The sequence below is a fragment of the Chiloscyllium punctatum genome, chromosome 27 (assembly GCF_047496795.1).
Source record: "Chiloscyllium punctatum isolate Juve2018m chromosome 27, sChiPun1.3, whole genome shotgun sequence".
NCBI classification, from domain to species: domain Eukaryota; kingdom Metazoa; phylum Chordata; class Chondrichthyes; order Orectolobiformes; family Hemiscylliidae; genus Chiloscyllium; species Chiloscyllium punctatum.
In genome coordinates this window covers 2,599,522-2,624,154 of record NC_092765.1, presented here as the reverse complement: position 1 = coordinate 2,624,154, position 24,633 = coordinate 2,599,522, and the positions used below count along the sequence as shown (strand labels likewise).

General features: G+C 42.3%; 1 protein-coding gene across 3 annotated transcripts in view; it reads right to left on the bottom strand.

The window, feature by feature from the left end:
* LOC140453352 (myotubularin-related protein 9-like) overlaps nt 1–24,633 on the bottom strand; it is a 48,841-nt gene that overhangs the window by 10,516 nt on the left and 13,692 nt on the right. For 2 of the 3 annotated variants that reach the window (XM_072547913.1, XM_072547911.1), the window contains exons 2-8: nt 17,657–17,716; nt 16,091–16,199; nt 13,602–13,727; nt 12,789–12,962; nt 11,328–11,545; nt 3,001–3,162; nt 561–702 (exon numbers count right to left, since the gene is read on the bottom strand). In XM_072547913.1, the coding sequence (XP_072404014.1) occupies nt 561–702; nt 3,001–3,162; nt 11,328–11,545; nt 12,789–12,962; nt 13,602–13,727; nt 16,091–16,199; nt 17,657–17,716 (991 nt within the window). The remainder of the gene's footprint in view (nt 1–560; nt 703–3,000; nt 3,163–11,327; nt 11,546–12,788; nt 12,963–13,601; nt 13,728–16,090; nt 16,200–17,656; nt 17,717–24,633) is intronic. The other variant, XM_072547912.1, reaches the window with a different exon arrangement.

Here is a 24,633-nt window from a genome sequence, read left to right as displayed (position 1 = left end):
GCCAACTATTTCTGGGCTTGCTCTTGTAAAGAGAAATCCAGTGAATCCTGTGAGCTGGTTCTCTCACACTCCAGACGCAGTGATGCTGTGTGAATTGTTCACAGTGCTGACTGAGGGAGCTTGGAGCTTGCTGTCTGTCTGAGTCCTGTCTCCTGACACAGCTGAGTCTGTCTCCTGACAGTAAAGCAATGGGGCTGCCTCTTTCCACTGCACAGATTAGCTGTCAGCTACAAATTTCTAGATTCCAGAGACAGGTACAGACCAAGTGATCAAATACTTTGTGGAATAACAGTCGACTGATGCCTGGAGGGTGGGGCAGTATTACTTGTAGATAGCAAGGGGAAGGGTAAAAACTAACTAGTGTTGTTTTGACAAAACTGTGGGGCTGACTACGCTGGAGTGTGATATCAGAATCTCTACAGACTGGAATGTTCATGCACACTTTATCCTGAAGACACTAAATGTGTCCTGAGTGGATGCCCTGTGGGTGATCTGTGCAAAGTATGCACCAGGAGAAACATGATCTTTTCTCAATCATGCTTTCTTCTGATTTCACATACCTGTAACCATTCCCTCTCGATAAGTGCTTGGAAACCATCAATGGTTCGACAGTCTGGATCCAGAATGATTTGTGCCAGCGATGTGAGCTGGAGGGTGGAGTCTCTCCCCTCAGAGTCATGGATCAGGACAGACACTCCTTCTCTGTGACAGCAAATTGACAGCATCACTCTCGCATCGAATCCCATAGCCCACCACATGTTTTTTCCAAGTTTAGCTGTCATGATTCACTTTAAACTAATTTGATGTTCAGTTTGACAGAATCACAGTCTTTGTTAAAATCCATTTTCTTTCTCCAAACAAGATGAATTAAATAAACATTCTGAAACTCTTTGTGGTCAACGTTTCACATTATGAAATGTGGTCAATGTTAAATTGCTGCTAATCCTGAGGTATTGAAATTCTCCAGATAATGTTCTGTATACCGTTAAAGCTGGAGAAGAACGTGGTAACTGTTCACTGGTCAACACTACACCAGAATGTTCGTGACATTGGTGATCTATTTGGCCTCTCCCTTCCACCCCACTCTGAACTTCCAACAAAACAACTTCTCCATTTCTGAGATTGCCTATTTCCACCTTTATAACTTCAGCTGACTCCACCGTGACCTCAGCTCGTCTGCTGCTGAAATCCTCAATCATACTCACACAGTCACTGAGATCTACAACACAGTAAAAAGGCCCTTTGGCCCATCACATTCGTGCTGGTCAAAACAAAACACCTCACTATTCTCATCCCATTTTTCAAGGCCCATAGCCTTTTATTTTTTGGCATCACATGTACATATCTAAATCCTTCTTCAATGTGATGAGGGTTTCTGTCTCCCCCACCCTCACAGGCAGTGAGTTCCAGATTCCCCAACTCCCTCTAGGTGAAAAAGTTTTCCTTCGCATTTTCTCTAAACCTCCTGCCCCTTAGCTTAAATCTATTCACTTGCCCCCCTCCTTCACAACCTCACCACCATCATTGTCCCCTCCACTAAGAAGAAAGGTTCCTTCCCAATCACCCTGTCTTTGCTCCTCAGAATTTTATACATCTCAGTCACAGCCCCTCTCAATTTCTTCGCAAGACTGACTCTGCTCGGAATTACAATTTAAGGTTGTCAGTTGAGCTTTCAGAGTGCATCACTTTTATGTTCTGCCTTGTGCAAACAGAGGGACCATGGCAATGCTTTGCAACTTTTTCAATAGAACAAAAGCTTGGGAAAATTGTGGGTACATTTCCCATTACACCATGTCTTGCCAATCAGGGTTGACTTACCAACCACAGAATCATAAAATTCCTTTGTAGAAACAGACCATTCGGCCCATTGTGCCTGCACAGGCTCTTCAAATGAGAGTTATCTTAGTGCCAGTCTTCTGCTAACCAATCTGCACCCTGTTTTCTATGCAATATAAATTGTTCCCTTTGGGATTTGATATTCTTGTGATTTTATTCTGATGAGTGTACATTGACAACGTTTGAGAACAAGAGCCTTTTCTCAGTAATGCTCAATTTATACATTTGTGTAATCAGCTACATTCATTGACATTCCTGGTACAATATTCAAGGCTGCCAGAGGATCTTAATTGAGAAAATAATTTTGAAATCTTTTGAACAGTATAAACAAAAAAAACAGGAAGTGTGCAGTTATATATCAATCCTACAGGAATTCTAATAGTTAGCTGTTTAAGATAAACAAACACAATTACAATGGTCCAGTTTCAGAGACAGGCATCCATAAAATTGCTATAAGAGTTCCTTAAAGATGTGTAGGGCAGGTGAATTGGCCATGCTAAATTGCCCATAGTGTTAGGTCTATTAGTCAGAGGGAAATGGGTCTGGGTGGATTACTCTTCGGAGGGTTGGTGTGGACTGGTTGGCCTGAAGGGCCTGTTTCCACACTGTAGGGAATCTAATCTAATCTATTCAAATCCTTAATTTCTTCAGAATTAGCCAATCTATGGTCAGAGTTAGATCACTGTGAGCAGCCTCAGTGTTTAGCCAGATTCCTTTTCGTAATTTCTATCAAGTGAACCTCTGGGGAAGTGCGTTTATGTGAACATCAGACAACAGCAAGATTGGGTTGACTGCTGTGAGCCATGGCCTGCTGATCACACGGGAGAAAACAGCATGTACCAGAAATACAGAGGGATGCTGGTGCACAGGGAATAGGTCAGAGTGAGAGTAAATTGTAAAGTAATGATAGTCCCATCAGGCTGCTCCCTTGTTAGTGAGAGACAATGGTTGATAAGTTTAACCTGAGAGCCACTGCACCTCAGGCAATGGTGAGGTTGAGAAAGTGGTAATCTCAGCTGGTCACAGAAATTGAACCCATGCTGCTGGCACCACCAGCCAACCAGCTAACTGACCCCCCAGCAAGAGGGAGCTCAATGGGAGACATAATGTCCTGTCACAAAGAATTGCTACTGTTAGAAATGACGTCTGAAGTTTGAGTGTTACCTGTCAACACACTGTGCAGCCAGACACGCGATGGTCAATACAGTTTTAACATGGCTCAGCCATTTAGAAGCCTCCAGTTTACTGAGCCACCTGTCAATGCTATTGGATTGGTCATTACAAGCATCGACTAACTTAATCAGGCTTTCCTGAAGAACTCTGCCCCTGTAATAAAAGAAAATACATTAAAACTGATTAAAAGAAGTTCAGCTTTCCAGAATGTGCTCCAGTATTGAACAGCAATGCGATGTTGCATTTTTTAATTATGCTGACAGTTCCATAAGACAGACCTACAGGGATTACATCCTAAAAACTCATCAAGGTCTTTGCACATGCATTAACTCAGCACCAAAAGGAAGTGAATTCTGAGGCAGAGGTACATCCAAAGCTCAGCATGTCAATTTCGAGCCATCAGCTTTGACCTGGGAAATGCTCTCAACATCGACTGGAGTCCGCCACAGCCTGCAGGATAATGTGTAGACCTGGGTTTTTTACTGCAGTGTGGAACACTCCATATTACATGTCTGATTACTCACAAAATTAGACTACCAAAAGAAATCAAGTTTCTAACAGATAAATGGTGTATGCTCATTTTTCACTAAACTTCAGCAGAAACAAAAATCTGACTCATTGACTCTTACACAAGTCAAGCCTACAATCATTAAAATCACCCTAAAATCTGAAGTAACCAAACAGCATGCAAGAGGGATTTAGAGGTGAGTTGATTGGGACACAGTAGAAGAATAATAACTGATTTCCAAAGTTACAGGGTTAAAGGTGACTGGAAAATCATCCAGTTTGAGGTTGAAGGGTCACTGGGCTAAAAACATTCACTCTGCTCTCTCTCCACAGATGCTGCCAGACCTACTGAGTTTCTCCAGCAATTTTGTTTTGTTGTATATTTCCAGCATCCACAGTTCTTTGTCTGATTGAAGTTGAATATGTCAGTATTTATGGAACTATGCAGCAAGTTCAGCGCTGGAATGTTTAAGATTTGTTTGCCTTCTTTTGAAGAACTTTATGAAGATTACATTCAGGAATATTCTCTGAGGTTTGTTCTATTTCAAACACGGCACCCAATCACCTCACCCCCACCCCACCCCATTCCAAATAACAATGTGATTGTGCTGGTGGGATGTTAGTAACTGTAAACAAGGTAGAAACCCAACTCTGTAAAGCCTCTTCTTCTGATTTTAACTGGACAGTAGTGGCAGAGGCTGTGGATTATACACAATCCCAATATAATTTATCCCCTCTAGAAACACTGGCGTTTCTTCCCAGCAAAATAACTGCACACACAATTGCTTGCTTCTAAACTCTTCACAAAAGATTCCTATCATTTACACCTTTCTCAGGAAGTTAATTTTGATTGGCAACCATCCTAGATATTCTCAGAACACTCTTCCTGACAGTGAGACATGAAAGGTTTGATTCTCTGATGACAGAATAAAGTCACGTTCTGGTGTGTGACAGTGTCTTACCAGGCTGGCCTGATCTATTCACTAATGGAGAGAGACAAAAAAGCTGCAGATGCCGGAATCCAAAGTAGATAGGCAGGAGGCTGGAAGAACACAGCAGGCCAGGCAGTATCAGGAGGGACAGGCAGGAGGCTGGGAGAACACAGCAAGGCAGGCAGCATCAGGAGGTGGAGAAGTCGATGTTTTGGGTGTAACCCTTCTTCAGGACTCAGTCCTTCATGACTTAAAACATTGACTGCTCCACCTCCTGATGCTGCCTGCCTTGCTGTGTTCTTCCAGCCTCCTGCCTGTCCCTCCTGATACTGCCTGGCTTGCTGTGTTCTTCCAGCCTCCTGCCTATTCACGAATGGAGCAGTCTTCCAGCTGCCAAAAACTGTGTGGATCCTGTTAGAAAGAGCAAAGCAGATGTTCTTTGTTCTGCAGAATCACTGAACTCTCATCAACTGTTAACATCGTTTCAGTGACGGTGACATCTGTGCCTGAGTCGGACGGTTATAGCACATCAGGTCAGACAGCATCCGAGGTGCAGGAGGACCAACTTTTCGGTCATAAGCTGGTTATAGTTTCAAATCCCACTCAGTATCTTATATATAAATCTTTAGACTGACACATCAGAGCAGTGCCTGTGTCTTTGAGTATATCTACACTGACATGACTCTCTTTCTGGGGATGTGGAAACCTCATCTGACCAGGGGTTGGAAGGAGTTCCTGGCCGATTATCAGCCTATTGAACAAACTGTCCCTCAGTGACCAATAGGTCACAGTGGGACAGACCCATGGCATCACAATACCAGAGTGCAGTACTGCAGGAGCTCTCATTACCTTCACGGTATCCCTCACAATGAAGGATATTGTTACTACCCTCTGGAGTGGTGCATTCTGAGGTGACTCACCTTGTTGGAAATGGGGTGGGTGGGGTTTACAGAAGGGGCTGGGTGAGATGTTCAGCTTTTTACACACTCCTCCCACTGTCTGTGCCTGGCTTCCGCATTGGGCATTTCAGAGACATCCAGAACGATCGCTAGCCTCACAGATGCTGCTTCTCTGCTTTGGGACAGTCTTGGGCTAGAGATTCCCATGAGATAATGGCAAGTCGCTTTTCTTCAGAGAGAATTTGAGGCTATTCTTAAACTGTTTCCTCTGCCCTCCGGGTAACAGTTGCTGGAATAGAGTTCAGAGTAAGGAGCTTGTTTTGGAGTCCTGTGTCAGACTTCCAGAAGATGTGGCCTGTCCAATCCAGCTGATTAACATTAACCCAGTGCCTTAAGGTTGGGGACACTGGCCTGAAAAAGGAGTGTTGGAATGTCTATCATGAAAATGGATTTGTAGGATTCTGTGGAGGCATTGCTGGTAATATTTCTCTCGGGATTTTAAGCGTCTGTTCATTGATCCATACTCATCTAAAAGGCTGATAACTCTGCTGCTCTGTGGACTATGACTCGGTTTCTGTTTTATCATCAGACATTTTGTTCCTCGGTTACATAAAATATAAACTTAAAGATTTTGAAAACACAGTAAAAATATAATCCCAAAAGCACCGCTCTACAAGACTCAGACCAGAGAGGGTTCCCTTCTCTCTCCCCTCAAATGGCTTAATTTGTCTGTGGCTTCAACTTCCAATCTTCAGAATTGGAGAACATTTCCTCAAGCCTTCAGACGAGTATAAGTCTTCTCAGCTTCAAATAATTCCTTCAGTGTTTCAGTCAAAGCACTTCTGGTCTGAAACTTCCACTAAAGTCCTTACACTGAGCTAAGCTATTTTTAACAATTCAATACTAACTTCTCCCCTTCTCAGGAGCAACTGCTGTACAGAGGTAGGTTCTGCTCAGGACTCTACAGAACTGCCCAAACTGAAACTAGCAGGTAGCAGCGAACATGTTTCTGTCAATCTGTCTAAACTGCCTTCCACTCTAATTAACACTATCCAGCAGCCTCTCAGTGGGTACGTTCTCTTCTTCAGCTCAATTTTTTTCTCTTCCCAGGTGATCCAACTGTCCCCACCACAGAAGCCTGAACTGGAGCAGGAGATGGAACAGGGGCTGGAGCAAAGGCTCGAGCAGGGACCGCTGATGGAACAGGGGCTGGAGCAAAGGCTCGAGCAGGGACCGCTGAAGGAGCAGGGGCTGGAGCAAAGGCTCGAGCAGGGACCGCTGATGGAACAGGGGCTGGAGCAAAGGCTCGAGCAGGGACCACTGAAGGAGCAGGGGCTGGAGCAATGCATTTCTCTGATATTTCTTTGTCATCTTGTCCAGTGTACTTACATGTTCACCTCTCCTGCTGTAACTCTGACTTGTTCAGTTAGTCAATGAACAAAGGAGGTTTTTTTTTGTTTAACCTATTTTTCTAATCACCCTGTTCAGAGAGATTATTACATATTCCTGGGGTCAGGTGGTTTTGAATGGGGCCTCCCGGTCCAGGGCTGGGGACACTACCACTGTGACACAATCGGCCTCCAAAAGCAAGTGTTAGCAACCAGGGCCAGTATGTATTAACCCGGGCCCATCCTGTAGCTATTTTCTCACCTGTTCACTGATATTAGTACATACCCTGGAACAGCCGAGACTTGAACCAGGGCCTCCTGTCTATATGAGGTCATGTTAACCTGAACCACTCAGTGGGAACAGGAGCCCTCAGATCAGATGGCAATTTTACATCCAGCCCAATGTTACATTGCTCAGACTGAACCTGCCTGTTCTCCTATCAGTGAGATTGATTCGGTTACCAGTCAGACATAAAAACAGGCAGACACACACAGCACTAACAGAGATGGTCACATTAACTATTTTACATCAAACATGGCTGAATGCATCACAGCCAGATCTGTCATTTTTACATCCTTTGCAGTTAAACTGCAGGAAGATGATCAAGAAAATGGAACAGTGCCTCAGTGGTTAGCACTGCTGCCTCACAGCACCAGGGTCCCAGGTTCAATTCCAGCCTTCGGAGACTGTCTGTGTGGAGTTTGCATGTTCTCCCTGTGTCTGCATGGGTTTCCTCTGGGCGCTCTGGTTTCCTCCCACAGTCCAAAGATGTGCCGGTTAAATAAATTGGCCATGCTAAGTTGCCCATAGTGTTAGGTGCATTAGTCAGAGGGAAATGGGTCTGGGTGGGTTACCCTTCGGATGGTCTATTTCCACACTGTAGGGAATCTAAACTCAAAACAAGTTAAGTGTTATCACTCTGTGTTTATGTGAATCAAAACATCATTTACACATGACTGGAGTTACTCAGAGTATGTTTGTGTGTGAATATCAATCCAAAACTCTAATCAATCAGAGTAGGTTAAGAAGCATCAAATTTTCAACCATTATCAATAAATATCAGATCAGACAGATCTTCATCTTCACTGCCCACTCAATAATCAGGAATGGAGTGTGCTCACTCTCCTTCTGACTGAAGTGATTCAAGGCTCCCTTTCCCAGGTCAGGGTTTCAGAAGTAGAACAAGTGTAAAAGGCAAGAGCCAGAAGGGTGAAGGATACTGCAAAGAAAACCTGAGGCAGATGCAAGAACTGGGGACACGGGGGAAAGAGTTAAACACAGGGTGACATGGAGCCCATGGAGGTCAGTGAAGACAGGGGGTGTGGAGGTGGTGGGTTAACAGCACTTAAGGAACATGCCTTTCTATTTTTGTGCTTTTTAAAGCCATGGATTAAAATGAGAACAATGGTGTCAAAGACCATTGTTTCAGAAGGATGTTTTGGTATTTGATATTTTTTACGAACCCTGTTTGTGTAACTGAGGGTTTCAGCTGACAAATGTGCTGACAAAATGGAGCTGAGGATCATTTAAAAGTGAAGCTGATTGGTTTTTGGACTAGGGACCAATTATTGAAATTATTGAAAATTATCATTGAAAAAGAAATGTTGTACCTGAAGCTCAGCTTTAGATCAAGTAGGATTCCAAAATACTGCATGATGAGGTATTGCCATTTATTTTTATTATTTGTGATCTTGGTTCTAAAGTAAAGGATTTAATGTATAGCTTTAAATTTGATTTGTACCTCTGTAGCATGTGTTAAGAAAGGGGAGGTTTTATTTTTTAGTTTCAATTTGGATTTGTGCGTTCAGTTAAGATGAAGTATCTGGGGATTTGCTTTGTTTATTTGCATTTAAAAAAGGTACTGAGGTGAATAAGAGATAGGATTTATAATCATCTAGAGAGGAATAAGTTGATTAGGGATAGTCAACACAGTTTTGTGAAGGGTAGGTCGTGCCTCACAAACCTTATTGAGTTCTTTGCAAAGGTGACCAAACAGGTGGATGAGGGTAAAGCGGTTGATGTGGTGTATATGGATTTCAGCATTTGATAAGGTTCGGCTACTGCACAATATACAGAGGAATGGGATTGAGGGTGATTTAGCGGTTTGGATCAGACGTTGGCTAGCTGAAAGAAGACAGAAGGCGATGTTTGATGGGAAATGTTCATCATGGAGTTCAGTTACTAATGGTGTACCACAAGGATCGTTTTTTGGAGTCACTGCTGTTTGTCATTTTCATAAAGGACCTAGATGAGGGCGTAGAAGGATGGGTTAATAAATTTGCGGATGACATTAAGGTCGGTGGAGTTGTGGATAGTGCTGAAGGATGCTGCAGGTTAGAGAGGGACATAGAAAAGCTGCAGAGCTGGGGTGAGAGGTGGCAAATGGAGTTTAATGTGGAAAAGTGTGAGGTGATTCACTTTGAAAGGAGTAACAGGAATGCAGAGTACTGGGCTTATGGTAAGATTCTTGGTAGTGTAGATGAGCAGAGAGATCTCGGTGTCCATGTACATAGATCCCTGAAAGTCGCCACCCAGGTTGATATGGTTGCTAAGAAGGCATACGTTGTGTTAGTTTTTATTAGTAGAGGGATTGAATTTCAGTGCCACAAGGTCATGTTGCAGCTGTACAAAACTTTGGTGCGACCACACTTGGAGGATTACATGCAGTTCTGGTCACCGCATTATAGGAAGGATGTGGAAACTTTGGAAAGGGTTCAAAGGAGGTTTACCAGGATGTTCTCTGGTATGGAGGGAAGATCTTATGAGGAACGGCTGATGGACTTAGGGATGTTTTCGTTAGAGAGAAGAAGGTTGAGAGGTGACTAAAGAGAGACATATAAGATAATCAGAGGGTTAAATAGGCTGGACAGTGAGAGCCTTTTTCCTCAGATGGTGATGGCTAGAACGAGGGGACATAGCTTTAAATTGAGGGGTGATAGACATAGGACAGATGTCAGAGGTAGTTTTTTTACTCAGAGAGTAGTAGGGGCATGGAATGCACTGCCTGCAATTGTGGTAGACTCGCCAACTTTAAGGGCATTTAAATGGTCATTGGATAGACATATGGATGAAAATGGAATAGTGTAGGTTAGATGGGCTTCAGATTGTTTCCACAGGTTGGTGCAATATCGAGGGCCGAAGGGCCTGTACTGCGCTGTAATGTTCTGTTCTATGAATAGTTCAGTGTATCAGAAATAAAGGTTAGGCATAAGAAAAAAGAAGGTGCTGATACATAGGAACACTGGGATGTAGACAGAAACACGATTATTGAGAAAAGCAGTGGGCAGGTTTCAGTTAGAAAGAAGTAGTCCTTAGCAGTAGAATTGTGGTTAATAACCGTCTCCACAACTGTCAGTACTGGAGATAAGGGCGGCATGGTGGCACAGTGGTATAGGGCGGCATGGTGGCACAGTGGTTAGCACTGCTGCCTCACAGCGCCAGGGACCACGTTCAATTCCCGCCTCAGGCGACTGACTGTGTGGAGTTTGCACATTCTCCCCGTGTCTGCGTGGGTTTCCTCCGGGTGCTCCGGTTTCGTCCCACAGTCCAAAAATGTGCAGGTCAGGTGAATTGGCCATGCATTAGGTGAAGGGGCAAATGTAGCGGAATGGGTCTGGGTGGATTGCTCTTCAGAGGGTTAGTGTGGACTTGTTGGGCTGAAGGGCCTGTTTCCACACTGTAAGTAATCTAATCAAATACGAGTGCCTGAAAAATACAGAAGCAGAAGGAATCCATGTTAAGAAACAGGTGAACTGATATAGAAGTTTGATTAAGAATCTAAGAAACAGGCATTAAAGAAATTATACAGAGTGCAAACCAATTACAATCATGTGAGCTGAGCAAGGAGTCTCGAAATGGAGAAGAGCCAATGCATCACTGAGGTTTGAGTATCTTTACGGTGGTTGTTGAGTCAAAGTATTGAATTTTTTTGTGATAATTATAACAGGTTTGTTTGAATCATTTCATATTTGCTATCATAATTAATGTTTTTCTCTGTGTTTCACATTTTTATATTATTTTGTTAGAAGTACATTAACGGCCTCTTGTGCCTACATCCTGCGAATGGTCACCATGGTAAATAAAAAGAAAATTAGGACTTACAGACTTTCAAACTGGCTTCATTATGGGATCTGACTTGTTCAGTGTTACCATCAGCTGCCCAATCTGATTCAATGTGAATGAATGTTTGGGGAAGAGGTTGGAGTCAATAAGATAGTCAGCTAAGACATTCCATTCCAGTAAGTTCTAAAGCTTCTGCATCAATCAGGCATCCTGACAGTATCAAGATAGTTCACAGGGTGAGTCAGGGAGGGATGAAGCGGTAGACTTGGCTCCCTTTATATCAACTCCTGATGATCTGATTGAGTGCAGAGTGAGGAATGGAAGGAATCACTGATAGATATCTAGGACAGAGTCAGAGGATTGATCAGCTATTGGTTATTAATGTTATATTTTAAAAACATACCATTTTAATCTTGCTCCTAATGGAAAATTCATTTAAAAATGCCACTGTCTTCTGTTTCATATTCTTTCAATAGAAATGGTGAAAGCCCACTTTAAGCACTAATTAGTTTGTTGCCCTATTCCTTACCTCTCTATTGATCTGTGTAGTCTTTTCCAATTGTGGTATTTAGTTTTAGATTCAAAGCCACCACCTTTCACCTTTGCCTGATGGGCAGCTTGTGTGGATCTGGTATCGATGATATAACCTTTCTTATCAGGGTGGAGAACAGCAGCCAGGTATTGTTCATCCTCTTTACATCTCTTGCCATTGGCTCCAGTCAGTGGCTGACTACTCCGCATTATCACCTACAAGTAACAATATCTTTAGCATCAATAAAGCAAGAGACCCGTTCACCATATTCCAAACATATTGAACACATGAAACAGTTCTTGTTTGTTCCACACACAAACCTAATGCTTGCTGGTGGATTCAAAGGTGATTCTAATCAACTAAAGTGTCCACCAGTAGCAAATATTTAGTTCCATGAGATGATAAGCAAGCAACTGCTGAGCTCCTCGATACACAGTGAATTGTAAGACCCTGGGGAGTGTTATAGAACAAAGAGATCTAAAGCATACAGGTTCATAGCTCCATGAAAGTGGAGTCACAGGTAGACAGGGCAATGAAGAAGGCTTTTAGCCACTTGCTTTCATCCATCAGAGCATTGTGTGTAGGAGTCAGGATGTCTGTTTCCAGCTGTACAAGATGTTGGTGAGGCCACATTTGGAGTACAGCATGCAGTTCTGATCGCTATAGAAAGGATCTGAGTAAACTAGAACAGGATGCTGCCTGGACTGGAAGGCTTGAGTTATAAGGAGAGGTTGGATAGGCTGGGACTTTTTTCTCTGGAGTGTGGGAGACTGAGGGGTGACCTTAAATCATGAGAGGCATAGATAAGGTAGATAGCCAACAGCTTTTCCCCATGGTAGGCGAATCAATAACTAGGGGACATAGGTTTAAGGTGACAGGGGAGTGACACAAAAGGGTCCAGAGGACAATTTTTTCACACAGAGAGAGGTGAGTGTCTGGAACGGGCTGCCAGAGGGAGTGGTGGAGGAGAATACAATTTCATCATTTAAGAAGCATTTGGACAGGTACCTGGATAGGATGGGTATGGAGGGATATAGACCAAACATAGGGAAATGGGACGAAATTAATTGTGAAAACTGGGCAGCATGGACAAGTTGAGCTGAGGGGCCTGTTTCCATGACTCTATGTAACTGAGACATGCTATGTCTAGGCCATATTGTCCAGCTGAGAGTGTCTGAAAGAGCTTACTCACCATTAGAGTAACAAGTCTGAATCTCAGACTTCATTCAATCAACCTCTCCTCGTTTGTTGCTTGAATGTCATCTGACATTCAGGATTTTTATTTCAAAGATTAGCATCTTTCCAGATGGTAATACTGAATGCAGCAGCAAGCTTCCTGCAGGCCACAGGTTGTGCAGTTTAGAAGGTATTGAATTAAAACTGAATGACACTTGAATTGCAGTAACATGATGTTCTCATTCTTGAAGTGTGATATTGTAAGAGAGTAAGGTTTCTTACCATTCCAGTCCTCTTGTGGTGGTAACTCAGGACTGGAAAGCGTCCACTTTGACGAAAGCAGGCTATGATCTTTAGAGCTGCATCATCAACAGCCTTGTGAACAATCACTGCCTCAGGGTAACTCAAACACACAGCAAACTCTTTGTTCACGTAACTGAGTCTCCAATTATCGGTCTATGTGAGTGAAACAGTTTTAAAGATAGCTTTTAATTACTGATTGAACAGCAGAGCCATCTGTTCCTTTGAACACAAATAAATATTCTAGCAGTGGGTCATTGGGTGAAGGCAGAATATTGGCAGAGGTGGGGGCTGCAGGTTTCTGGTGTCACTGGGGAGAGTCACCCAGCTTAGAAGGGATATCTTGGGAGGAACTTCCTTAATGCACCAAACAATATTAAGATGCATTAAAAAAAATTACTGCAAAACATCAGAAACAAATAACTGCCGAAAAACAATCAATATTTGAAAAAACTAAGACAAAGTGCAGTGGATGCTGGAACAAGAAACATAATGTGCTGGAGAAACTCAGCAAATCTATCAGCATCTGTGAAGGCAGAAAGACAGAGTTACTGTTTCAAGTCCAGTATGACACTTCTCGAGAATATATTTGAAAGATTTAGCTTCAGCACTCAAAAGCAAAAGGCTGCAAATTTGATTACTGAGGGGAGTTTATCATTCCAGGACACATACTGTCCAGATGTATAGCAGAAAAAAGCAATCACTTTGAAGGTAAAAGATTAGAAATAAGAAAGCTTTTTACATTTTTTTAACTTTAAAATTCTTGAAAAGTTGTATATACCAAAACAAACTAACATGTAAAGACAGCTTAGTAAACTGCTCTTCAGGAGTAAATAAGTTCCAGCCTTCCTGAAGGTTCGGTTCCTTTGGCCGATAGAAGAAGGGATACATGTGTCTGATAGATTCCAGAGAAGACAGAGACTGCAAAACAAAATCAGAGAAAATGGAAATTTTATCAAAGAATTATATCGGAAACATCAATGTAACAGTCTTGGGAGTTTACTTATTGGTTCAGAATGCTGCAGTATACTGGCCCTTCGAGAGTGGAAATAAAACAGGATATGAAAAGATTTGGAATTGTAAAATGTCAGATTTGTTTCAATTAGATTTCTGTTCCAAGATGTAAATACTTTTTGAAGTAAATTCAAAAATGAATTAGGTTTCTCTGCTCCTCTCTTAGCACCAGAGAAAGTCAACAACAACAAAACAGCAGCCATTCCCCTGGCTATGGCCAGATTTAGGACAAATGAACACTGCCTCTGCTCCCCCCTCCCCTTCCCCACCCCCATCTTACAATGTTCTGGGAGAAACAAAAATCATGAGAAAGTTAGACAGAGCCAATAAAAACAGCTGGTGGTTAATAGCTGTGTCACTGGACAGGCCATGCAGAGGCTGGGGACATGATTCAAGACCCATCACAGCACCTGGTAGAGTTGAAAGCCAGTCTTACTGATACTGACCATGAACCCATCATTCCCATCAAAAAAAAAGAATTTTGCTTTAGATTTTACAGGCATCAAGGATATGGGGAAAAAACAGGTTATGTCATTGATGTGGAGGATCAGCTCTGATCACAGTGAATGATGCAAACTGCTCCATGGGCTGAATGCCGAGTTTCTATTAATGCTCTTCGGAAAAGGAAATCTGCTGTCCTTACCCAGTTTGGCCTATGTGTGACTCCAGCATTGTGGTTATGCTAACTGTCTTCTCAAAGAGTCAGCAAACCACTGAATTCAAGGGTAACAACTGTTGGCTTTGGCAGTGCTGTTCACAGCTGGTCAATCCAGCCATTAATCCACTTACCTTTTATATGATGATAATCTCTGCCCTGGTTCCTTTATGCCCTAGATTTTGGGAAATGATCATATATATTGTATCTTCCAGATTCATACTACTGATGGATCCCTGCGTTTCATTCAACAGCAAACCTTTGTTCAGAGTGATTTATTTTGGTTGCAAGGTTCAGAATTAACACAAAAATTAAACATTACTCGATTTCTACAATTGTGAATGTTTCTTGTATATCAAGTGAAGTCTGTCAGTGTGGAGAATAAATATTTTTCACTGTGGCACCTTCTCTGATGTGGTATTGTATATCTACAGAACATATTTCATTATACTCTCTGCATAGCAACTATATTCAAAGCATAACATTTCCTGTAAATTGAATGTTTTCCTGGCTATATCTTGTGCCGAAGGGATTCACCAGGATGCTGCCTGGGCTGGAGTGATTCAACTCTGAGGAGAGATTAGACAGTCTGGGAGTGTCCGCGTAAAGCAAAGGAGACTGAGGGGGGAACATGATTGAGATGTAGAAAGTTCTGAGGGACATGAACAGAGTAGATAGGGTAAAGCATTCCCCTTTAGTAGTGGGGTTAAGAACCAAGGCAGAGTTTTATGATAAGGAGCAGGAAGATTAGAAGGGATGTGAGGAAAAACATTTTCACTGAGAGGGTGGTGGGTATTTAGAACTCACCGTCTGAAAGATAGAGGCAGGAAGTCTCAAGATACTTAAGAACTATTTAGATGAGCTCTGAAATGCTAATAGCAGACAGAGCTACGTGCCAAGAGCTGGATGATGGGATTACAATGAATCGGTTGTTAACGACCAGTACAAACATGATGAGCCAAAGACCCTTTCCATGCTGTAAAACTCTGGCTCTATTCTGTGGCAAAATTTTTAAAAATTATTGTCTCACAGTTTTTAAAAGGTTAATTTAGTGAAGGATGTTTAGTGTGATTATATAACTCCAATTGCCCTTCTGATTCCAGAGAGTGGTTTTGCGATCTTCAAATTTTATTGCATATAAATCAGCAGCAAAAGGCTATTTGTATTCTGTGGGTTAGTGTGGGTTCATACTGACATCTGAGAGGCCAAAAGATAATCAGGATCATTTGTAGCTTCAAATTGAGACACTTGAAATGAGTGTTACTCAGAATGAAAACTAATGGACAAAAAATGATGGCCTCTGCCTCAATGATCTCATTCAATCCACTACTTGGGATATATCAATCCCTGGTGGGATATATCAATCCCTGGTGGGATATATCAATCCCTGCTGGAAGCCCAACATCAGGAAATCACTGGGAATATTCTAGTCCATTCCCACATTGTTTCCATGTGGATAGGATAGCTTTTATCTTAAATCTTATAGATAGAAATTCTGTTTCAACTTGCAAATTTCTGCCTAGTCAGTTTGGTAGAATTTCTCTCTTGTGATATTTCTTAATTCCCTGGTCAAATGGAACAATTTCTACAGCTATTTCCACATTCATTGCATTACCTCAATGGACTTGGCAACGTTCAAGCATTCTTCCATTCCTGGTATCTCCAGGTACATAATACACAAGTCTTTACATTTAATAGTTATTATCCCTGAAGACCCTGTATATCTGGAAAAGAAAGAAAATGTCTTGGGCTGTTAAAACACATTATGGAATGTGAATATGGGATTCACACAGAAACACATCCAGATAGTTTTCCTAAGCCTGGACCAATCACCTTCAGAATATTCTACTTGCACAAGGACAAGTAGCATGACCCTGCTGTTGGTGTTTGCTGAGTTTTCTCGAGGAAAATCTTTCAGTCTCCAGCAAAATCATCTCCTCCCACAAATCAGAGAAATGTTAGCAGTCTGCTGTGCGTGAACATACACACCCTTCTCAACTCTGAGCTCAAGGGGTTCTGAGCATCATATATAGATTACTTTGAACCCACGTGAATCAGACCAAAGGTGATTACTTTCTCCAGCATCCACAGAAATGTGGTTAGTATCATTAAAATACAATGAACCTCAGGTGCTACTACTGCAAGGTTTACAACTATTAAAAAATTGCATTAGAATCTGTGTCACAATAAGTGGCACACAAAGAGAAAAATATTATTTTTAAGCAGGTTCAAAAAACAGAACTGCGTGTGTTTAAGGCATGGGACAGTGAGATGCACATCTCTGCATCATTAAAAGATTTGTGTCTGTTTCTGTTTGGGCAGTAACATGAGTCCCATCACCATCATAGACAAGAAGCTGAGGGACTCTGATCACACTGGTTACACAATTCATGTTCAGATTTTATTTAATCCACATTTAGATTTTCATTGCTTTTGTGGATCAGTGTTGGAAAATTATTTCCTTATTTCATAGCTCAAGAAACTCTAAACAAAGCCACAGTTCAGACAGGCTTGGCTCAAAGTGATAGGGAGAAATGATTTTGGCTGGAGGTTACGGTGGAAGAGTGGGAGGTGAGAGGTGGGGAAGAGGTGAGTTCAGATCAAACTATAAAATACAAGCCAGCGAGGCTGTTCAAGGGTGATTTCTGGAAGCACTTCTTCAAACAAAACCTCACAGATATCTGGAAACCTCTTCCCCCAAGAAACGTGATCGGGCTGAGGGATTAATTGGATCTTTCATATATAGTTTGTTTAATTTTTGTTGGGTAAGGAATACTAAGGGTTACAGAAGCAAAGCAGACAGATTGAGTTCTGACACACATTGGCCAGGATCTGACTGCATGATGTAACAGGTTTGGGGCCAATGATCTCCATTTCCTAAATTCTTCACAGTCACTTCAAATCAGAAAGTGTTCATTTAAATACCAGATACAAACAGGCACAAACAACAGCTTTGCAACATAGCATTTGCGCTAACACAAGGCATTTCTTTTAATAAAAATCCTATTTCCTTCAGACAATAAGACCAATATAGACACAATAAACTTTCTGTCATATTGAGGAAGGAAAATGAAAGGGTTCTTGAGGAGTCACTTGAGAGAAACTTGAAGGTTGCAATATAAGCTGAAAAAGCACAATGCCTAATGTGAAACAAGCTGCTAACATCAATTAAATATCAGACCTGTCTCCATTCTGCTGATTTACACATTTGATGCTTTGGTATCCACTTATGTTCTGCACACTGATTAAGAAAAAAAAGAGAGAAAGAGAAAGACAAACACAGGCGATATTAATGTCAGAAAGAAGCATTTGTTAAATGTTGACTTCTGATTTAACAAAGCTGAAAAATGTGTTGCTGGAAAAGCGCAGCAGGTCAGGTAGCATCCAAGGAGCAGGAGAATCGATGTTTCGGGCATAAGCCCTTCTTCAGGATTCTCCTGTTCCTTTGATGCTGCCTGACCTGCTGCGCTTTCCCAGCAACACATTTTTCAGCTCTGATCTCCAGCATCTGCAGTCTTCACTTTCTCCTTCTGATTTAACAAATCCAGCTTCCTCTAATTACATCACAAGAAACTTAGAACAGCTCCTGTGGGTTAAATACAGATTATTGTTAAAATTAAAAATTAATGGAAATGCAGAAATTAAATTGAAATCATATTAAAAAATCACACAGCAGGTAAGTACGCTTTTGAGAGAAGGTTCATTCATCAGAATTAAAATCAGACAATTGTCAATGTTGATATTTAATTTTAAAGAACAGTTTAAAATGCCCCTGGGTCCAGTCACCAGGATTAATAGAGTCATAGAGTTAAACAGCCATATAGCACAGAAACAGATCCTTCAGTTAGTCCATGCTGCCCAGGTATCCCAAACTAAACTAGTCCCACTTGCCTGCGTTTGGCCCATATCCCTCTATACCTTTCCTATTCACGTACTTTTCCAAATGTCTTTTAAAAGTTGTAACTGTACCTGCAGCTATCGCCTCACCTGGCTGTTCATTCCACACATGGACCACCCTCTGAGTGAAAAAGTTGCCCCTCCATTCCCTTTTAAATCTTTCTCCTCTCACCTTACACCTATGCCTCCTAGTTTTGAACTCAGCTACCTTAGGGAAAAGATCTTTGTTACTCACCTTATACATGATCCTCACGATTTTATAAACCTCTATAAGGTCACCCCTCAACTTCCTACACTCCAGTGAAATAAGTCCCAGCATATCCAGCCTCTCATAGAGTCATAGAGATGTACAGCATGGAAACAGACCCTTTGGTCCAATCCATTCATGCCGACCAGATATCCCAACCCAATCTAGTCTCACCTGCCAGCACCCGACCCATATCCCTCCAAATCCTTCCTATTCATATACCCATTCAGATGCCTTTTAAATGTTGCAATTGTACCAGCCTCCACCACTTCCTCTGGCAGCTCATTCCATACCCGTACCACCCTCTGCGTGAAAAAGTTGCCCCTTAGGTCTCTTTTATATCTTTCCCCTCTCACCCTAAACCTATGCCCTCTAGTTCTGGACTCCCCAACCTCAGGGAAAAGACTTGTCTATTTATGCTATCCATGCCCTGCATAATTTTGTAAACCTCTATAAGGTCACCCCTCAGCCTCCGACGCTCCAGGGAAAACAGCCTCAGCCTGTTCAGCCTCTCCCTGTAGCTCAGATCCTCCAACCCTGGCAACATCCTTGTAAGTCCTTTCTGAACCCTTTCAAGTTTCACAACATCTTTCCAATAGGAAGGAGACCAGAATAGCACGCAATATTCCAACAGTGGCCTAACCAATGTCCTGTACAGCCGCAACATGACCTCCTAACTCCTGCACACAATACTGACCAATAAAGGAAAGCATACCAAATGCCTCCTTCACTATCCTATCTACCTGCGACTCCACTTTCAAGGAGCTATGAACCTGCACTCCAAGGTCCCTTTGTTCAGCAACACTCCCTAGGACCTTACCATTAAGTCTATAAGTCCTGCTAAGATTTTCTTTCCCAAAATGCAGCACCTTGCATTTATCTAAATTAAACTCCATCTGCCACTTCTCAGCCCATTGGCCCATCTGGTCAAGATCCTGTTGTAATCTGAGGTAACCCTCTTCGCTGTCCACTACACCTCCAATTTTGGTGTCATCTGCAAACTTACCAACTGTACCTCTTATGCTCGCATCCAAATCATTTATATAAATGACAAGAAGTAGGGGGCCCAGCACCGATCCTTGTGGCACTCCACTGGTCACAGGCCTCCAGTCTGAAAAACAACCCTCCACCACCACCCTCTGTCTTCTACCTTTGAGCCAGTTCTGTATCCAAATGGCTAGTTCTCCCTGTATTCCATGAGGTCTAACCTTGCTAATCAGTCTCCCATGGGGAACCTTGTCGTATGCCTTACTGAAGTCCATATAGATCACATCTACTGCTCTGCCCTCATCAATCTTCTTTGTTATTTCATCAAAAAACTCAATCAAATTTGTGAGACATGATTTCCCACGCACAAAGCCATGTTGACGAACCCTAATCAGTCCTTGCCTTTCCAAATATATGTACATCCTGTCCCTCAGGATTCCCTCCAACAACTTGCCCACTGCGGAGGTCAGGCTCACCGGTCTATAGTTCCCTGGCTTGTCCTTATCACCCTTCTTAAACAGTGGCACCACGTTTGCCAACCTCCAGTCTTCCGGCACTTCACCTGTGTCTATCGATGATATAAATATCTCAGCAAGAGGCCCAGCAATCACTTCTCTTCCCACAGAGTTCTCGGGTACACCTGATCAGGTCCTGAAGATTTATCCACCTTTATACATTTCAAGACATCCAGCACTTCCTCCTCTGTAATCTGGACATTTTGCAAAATGTCACCATCTATTTCCCTACAGTCTATATCTTCCATATCTTTTTCCACAGTAAATACTGATGCAAAATATTCATTTAGTATCTCCCCCATTTTCTGTGGCTCCACACAAAGGCCGCCTTGCTGATCTTTGAGGGGCCCGATTATCTTCCTAGTTACCCTTTTTTCCTTAATATATTTGTAAATACTCTTTGGATTTACTTGATCTATCCTGTCTATACCTGACATATGCTTCCTTCTTTTTCTTAACCAAACCCTCAATTTCTTTAGTCATCCAGCATTCCCGATACTTACAAGCCTTCCCTTTTTTCCCTGACAGGAATATACTTTCTCTGGATTCTTGCTATCTGATTTCTGAAGGCTTCCCATTTTCCAGCCGTCCCTTTACCTGCAAACATCTGCCTCCAATCAGCTTTCGAGAGTTCTTGCCTAATACCGTCAAAATTGGCCTTTCTCCAATTTAGAACTTCAACTTTTAGATCTGGTCTATCCTTTTCCATCACTATTTTAAAATGAATAGAATTATGGTTGCTGGCCCCAAAGTGCTCCCCCACTGACACCTCAGTCACCTGCCCTGCCTTATTTCCCAAGAGTAGGTCAAGTTTTGCACCTCTCTAGTAGGTACATCCACATACTGAATCAGAAAGTTTCCTTGTACACACTTAACAAATTCATCTCCATCTAAACCTTTAACCCTATGGCAGTCCCACTCGATGTTTGGAAAGTTAAAATCCCCTGCCATAACCACCATATTATTCTTACAGATAGCTGAGATCTCCTTACAAGTTTGTTTCTCAATTTCTCTCTGACTATTGGGGGGTCTATAATACAATCCCAATAAGGTGATCATCCCTTTCTTATTTCTCAGTTCCACCCAAATAACTTCCCTTTATGTATTTCCAGGAATATCCTCCCTCAGCACAGCTGTAATGCTATCCCTTATCAAAAATGCCACTCCCCCTCCTCTTTCGCCTCCCTTTCTATCCTTCCTGTAGCATTTGTATCCTGGAACATTCAGCTGCCAGTCCTGCCCATCCCTGAGCCATGTTTCTGTAATTGCTATGATATCCCAGTTCCATGTTCCTAGCCATGCCCTGAGTTCATCTGCCTTCCCTGTTAGGCACCTTGAATTGAAATAAATGCAGTTTAATTTATTAGTCCTACCTTGTCCCTGCCTGCCTTGACTGTTTGACTCTGTACCGTCTCAGATCGATCTCTTTCCTCACTATCTCCCTGGGTCCCACCCCCCACCTTACTAGTTTAAATCCTCCCAAACAGTTCTAGCAAATTTCCCTGCCAGTATATTAGTCCCCTTCCAATTTAGGTGCAATCCGTCCTTCTTGTACAGGTCACTTCTACCCCAAAAGAGATTCCAATGATCCAAAAATGTGAATCCTTCTCCCATACACCAGCTCTTCAGCCATGCATTCATCTGCTCTATCCTCCTATTCCTGCCCTCACTAGCTCGTAGCACCGGGAGTAATCCAGATATTACTACCTTTGAGGACCTCATTTTAAAACTTCTACCTAACTCTCTGTAATCTCCCTTCAGAGTCTCAACTTTTTCCCTTCCAATGTCGTTGGTTCCAAGGTGGACAATGACCTCTTGCTGGCCCCTCTCCCCCATGAGAACATTCTGCACCCTCTCTGAGACATCCTTAATCCTGGCACCAGGGAAACAACACACCATTCTGCTTTTTCTCTGCTGGCCACAGAAACGTCTGTCTGTACCTCTGACTATAGAATCTCTCCTTATAACATCGTGGTAAATGTTGTAAGTGCTGAGTTATAGGGACAGTCCCCACTGGGGGCGCAACAGCATGAAGGGTCCCCCTTGGGTCTATTAGTCAGAAAGGAGTTCCCTCCCAACTGGGAGTTATAACTGTCTCAGGTGACTGGAAAACACATTTCTCAAACTGCCTGCTGCAGCTGAGCTCAAGTTCTAAATCTGGATTGCTAAGAATCCCACACTTTATATTCAGAGAACATAGACCATTACAGCACAGTACAGGCCCTTCAGCCCTTGATGTCACGCCCACCTGTGAAATCAATCTGAAGCCCATCTAACCTACATTACTACATTATCATCCATATGTCTATCCAATGACCATTTAAATACCCTTAAAGTTGGCGAGTCTACCACTATTGCAGGCAGTGTGTTCCACACCCCTACTACTCTCTGAGTAAAGAAACTACTCTGATCTCTGTCCTATATTTAGCACCCCTCAATTTAAAGCTATGCCCCCTTGTGCTAGCCATCATCATTTGAGGAAAGAAGCTTTCTCTGTCCACCCTGTCTCACCCTCTGATTATCTTATATGTCTCTATTAAGTCACCTTTCGACCTACTTCTAATGAAAACAGCCTCAAGTCCCTTAGCCTTTCCTCATAAGACCTTCCCTCCATACCAGGCAACATCCTAGTAAATGTCCTCTGAACCGTTTCCAAAGCTTCCACATAGTGAAGAGACCATTAGCTTTGAACTTACCCAGTGTAGTCCCAGAGTGCTTATGGGGCATGGCTGCAGAAGCCTCCATCACTAATCCCCCCACCCACCCCAGCCCCATTCACAAACCACACGGCAGTGGAGAGGGGAGGTGAAAGACCTTCAGGGCAGAGGAGAGGACTTGGGGCATCAGTACCTCCTACACAAACCCATCTTGCTTAGGTTGAGTAGAGATCACTTTAAGGGCAGCAGCAAATCCAGCTGTTGAGGAGAGATCAGGTCCCAGTTAATCTGTGATCCTTCTCCCCCTCTCAGTAGAGCAGGACTGGTTAAAGGCAGCTACAGGTTTCAGCTTTTTAACCAGGCCTTCCGAGTTGCGCATTCTAACTTCTTGTTATTCCAACACCTGAGCGTTCTAGTTACCCTGGAACGCTGTCACTAGCTCAAGAAGATTTCCTGTATCTAAACCAACCCAGCCAACATTGGTCTGAAAGTGATTCCTGACTAAGAACAATTAACAGTCGTGAAGAATTTGACTAGTCCCGACGCTCATCCTTAGTTACTGTACATTTGCTGATTGGTGATAATTTCATGAAATAAAATGATCCCTTCATTACAACAATATTTGACAATTATTCATTCATGTAATGTAAACTTTGAAAAGCAAACAATGCTGTCCTCATTTTTCAAAAGGTTTAACCATCAGTTAATCATTGAAAGGTCCAAAACATTGTTTAAACAATGCTGTATCTCAAACCATTTCATATAGCCAAACATCTCAGTGTCAGTGTCACAGCTGTGTGTGTCTGAGTTTGTACTTTAATTTGAGAGGCCCATGTGCACAAGGTTTGCAATATTAATGGTTGGGTCTGGGACCCACAGGGAATGCTCCCTTTGCACAATTTATTTGGTTGTTTGACACAACGATTTCCTTTACAGACTGGAAATAAATATGAATTAAATACTCCAGAAGGTCATTTCCACATGTCCAATGCATTTCTATTTTGTGCAGTTTTCATCTTATATTTTCAACTGGGGAAGAATTTTATGTTTCAGACATTAGACTCTTGAATATTAATGAAAGGAAGGAATTAACCACCTTTAACCCCTATAGATGGAATTTCATCATCAGGCATGTTGACGTTACTGCAGTGAGTGAACTTCATACAGATTTCCAAAACCTAATCTTGCTGTCTCTGTTTTACTTTCACTGACACGGGGGTGTATTTCCAACAAAGCAGAACAGAAACTAAAAGCAGCATCAAGCAATTCTACATCTAAAAATCAAACAGTTACAAAGAACCCCACCCACATTTAACTCCCTTTTGTTTCCTGTGCATTTCTGGTGAATTTTTGACATAGAAGTGTAGAAAACAATGAATTTTATAGGAACGAGAGCATGGGAGTAGAAATAGGCTATTCTACTCAACATACCTGCACCACTATTTTAGCTCATGGCTGATCATCAACCAGTTTCTCTGTTTGCGCACAATACCAATAGTAAACCTGCTGAGTGCAGCTCAAGTTGCTAGAGATGCCTTGGGTAATGAAGACCTCATCAAATATTTCTTCACATTTTCCCTGATGATGCCCAAATAGAAAAGGTTATTCCAATGAAGTATCTCATCCATCCAGGCTCAAACGTTTTAGTTTTTTGTTTCCTTTTATTTGCAGCTTCTTCCATAGAATCCCCCAAAACAATCCTTTTATCTTTATTAACCAATCACTGTGGTGGGAGGCCAGAAATTCCCTTCGGCCATTTGCTTTGTGCAGGTTTGAAGACTTTAGTTTTGTATTTTTATAAGCAACGATATAGTGAGGGTGTGCGGTCACTGCCCATGGAGTGTGCCCTGAGACA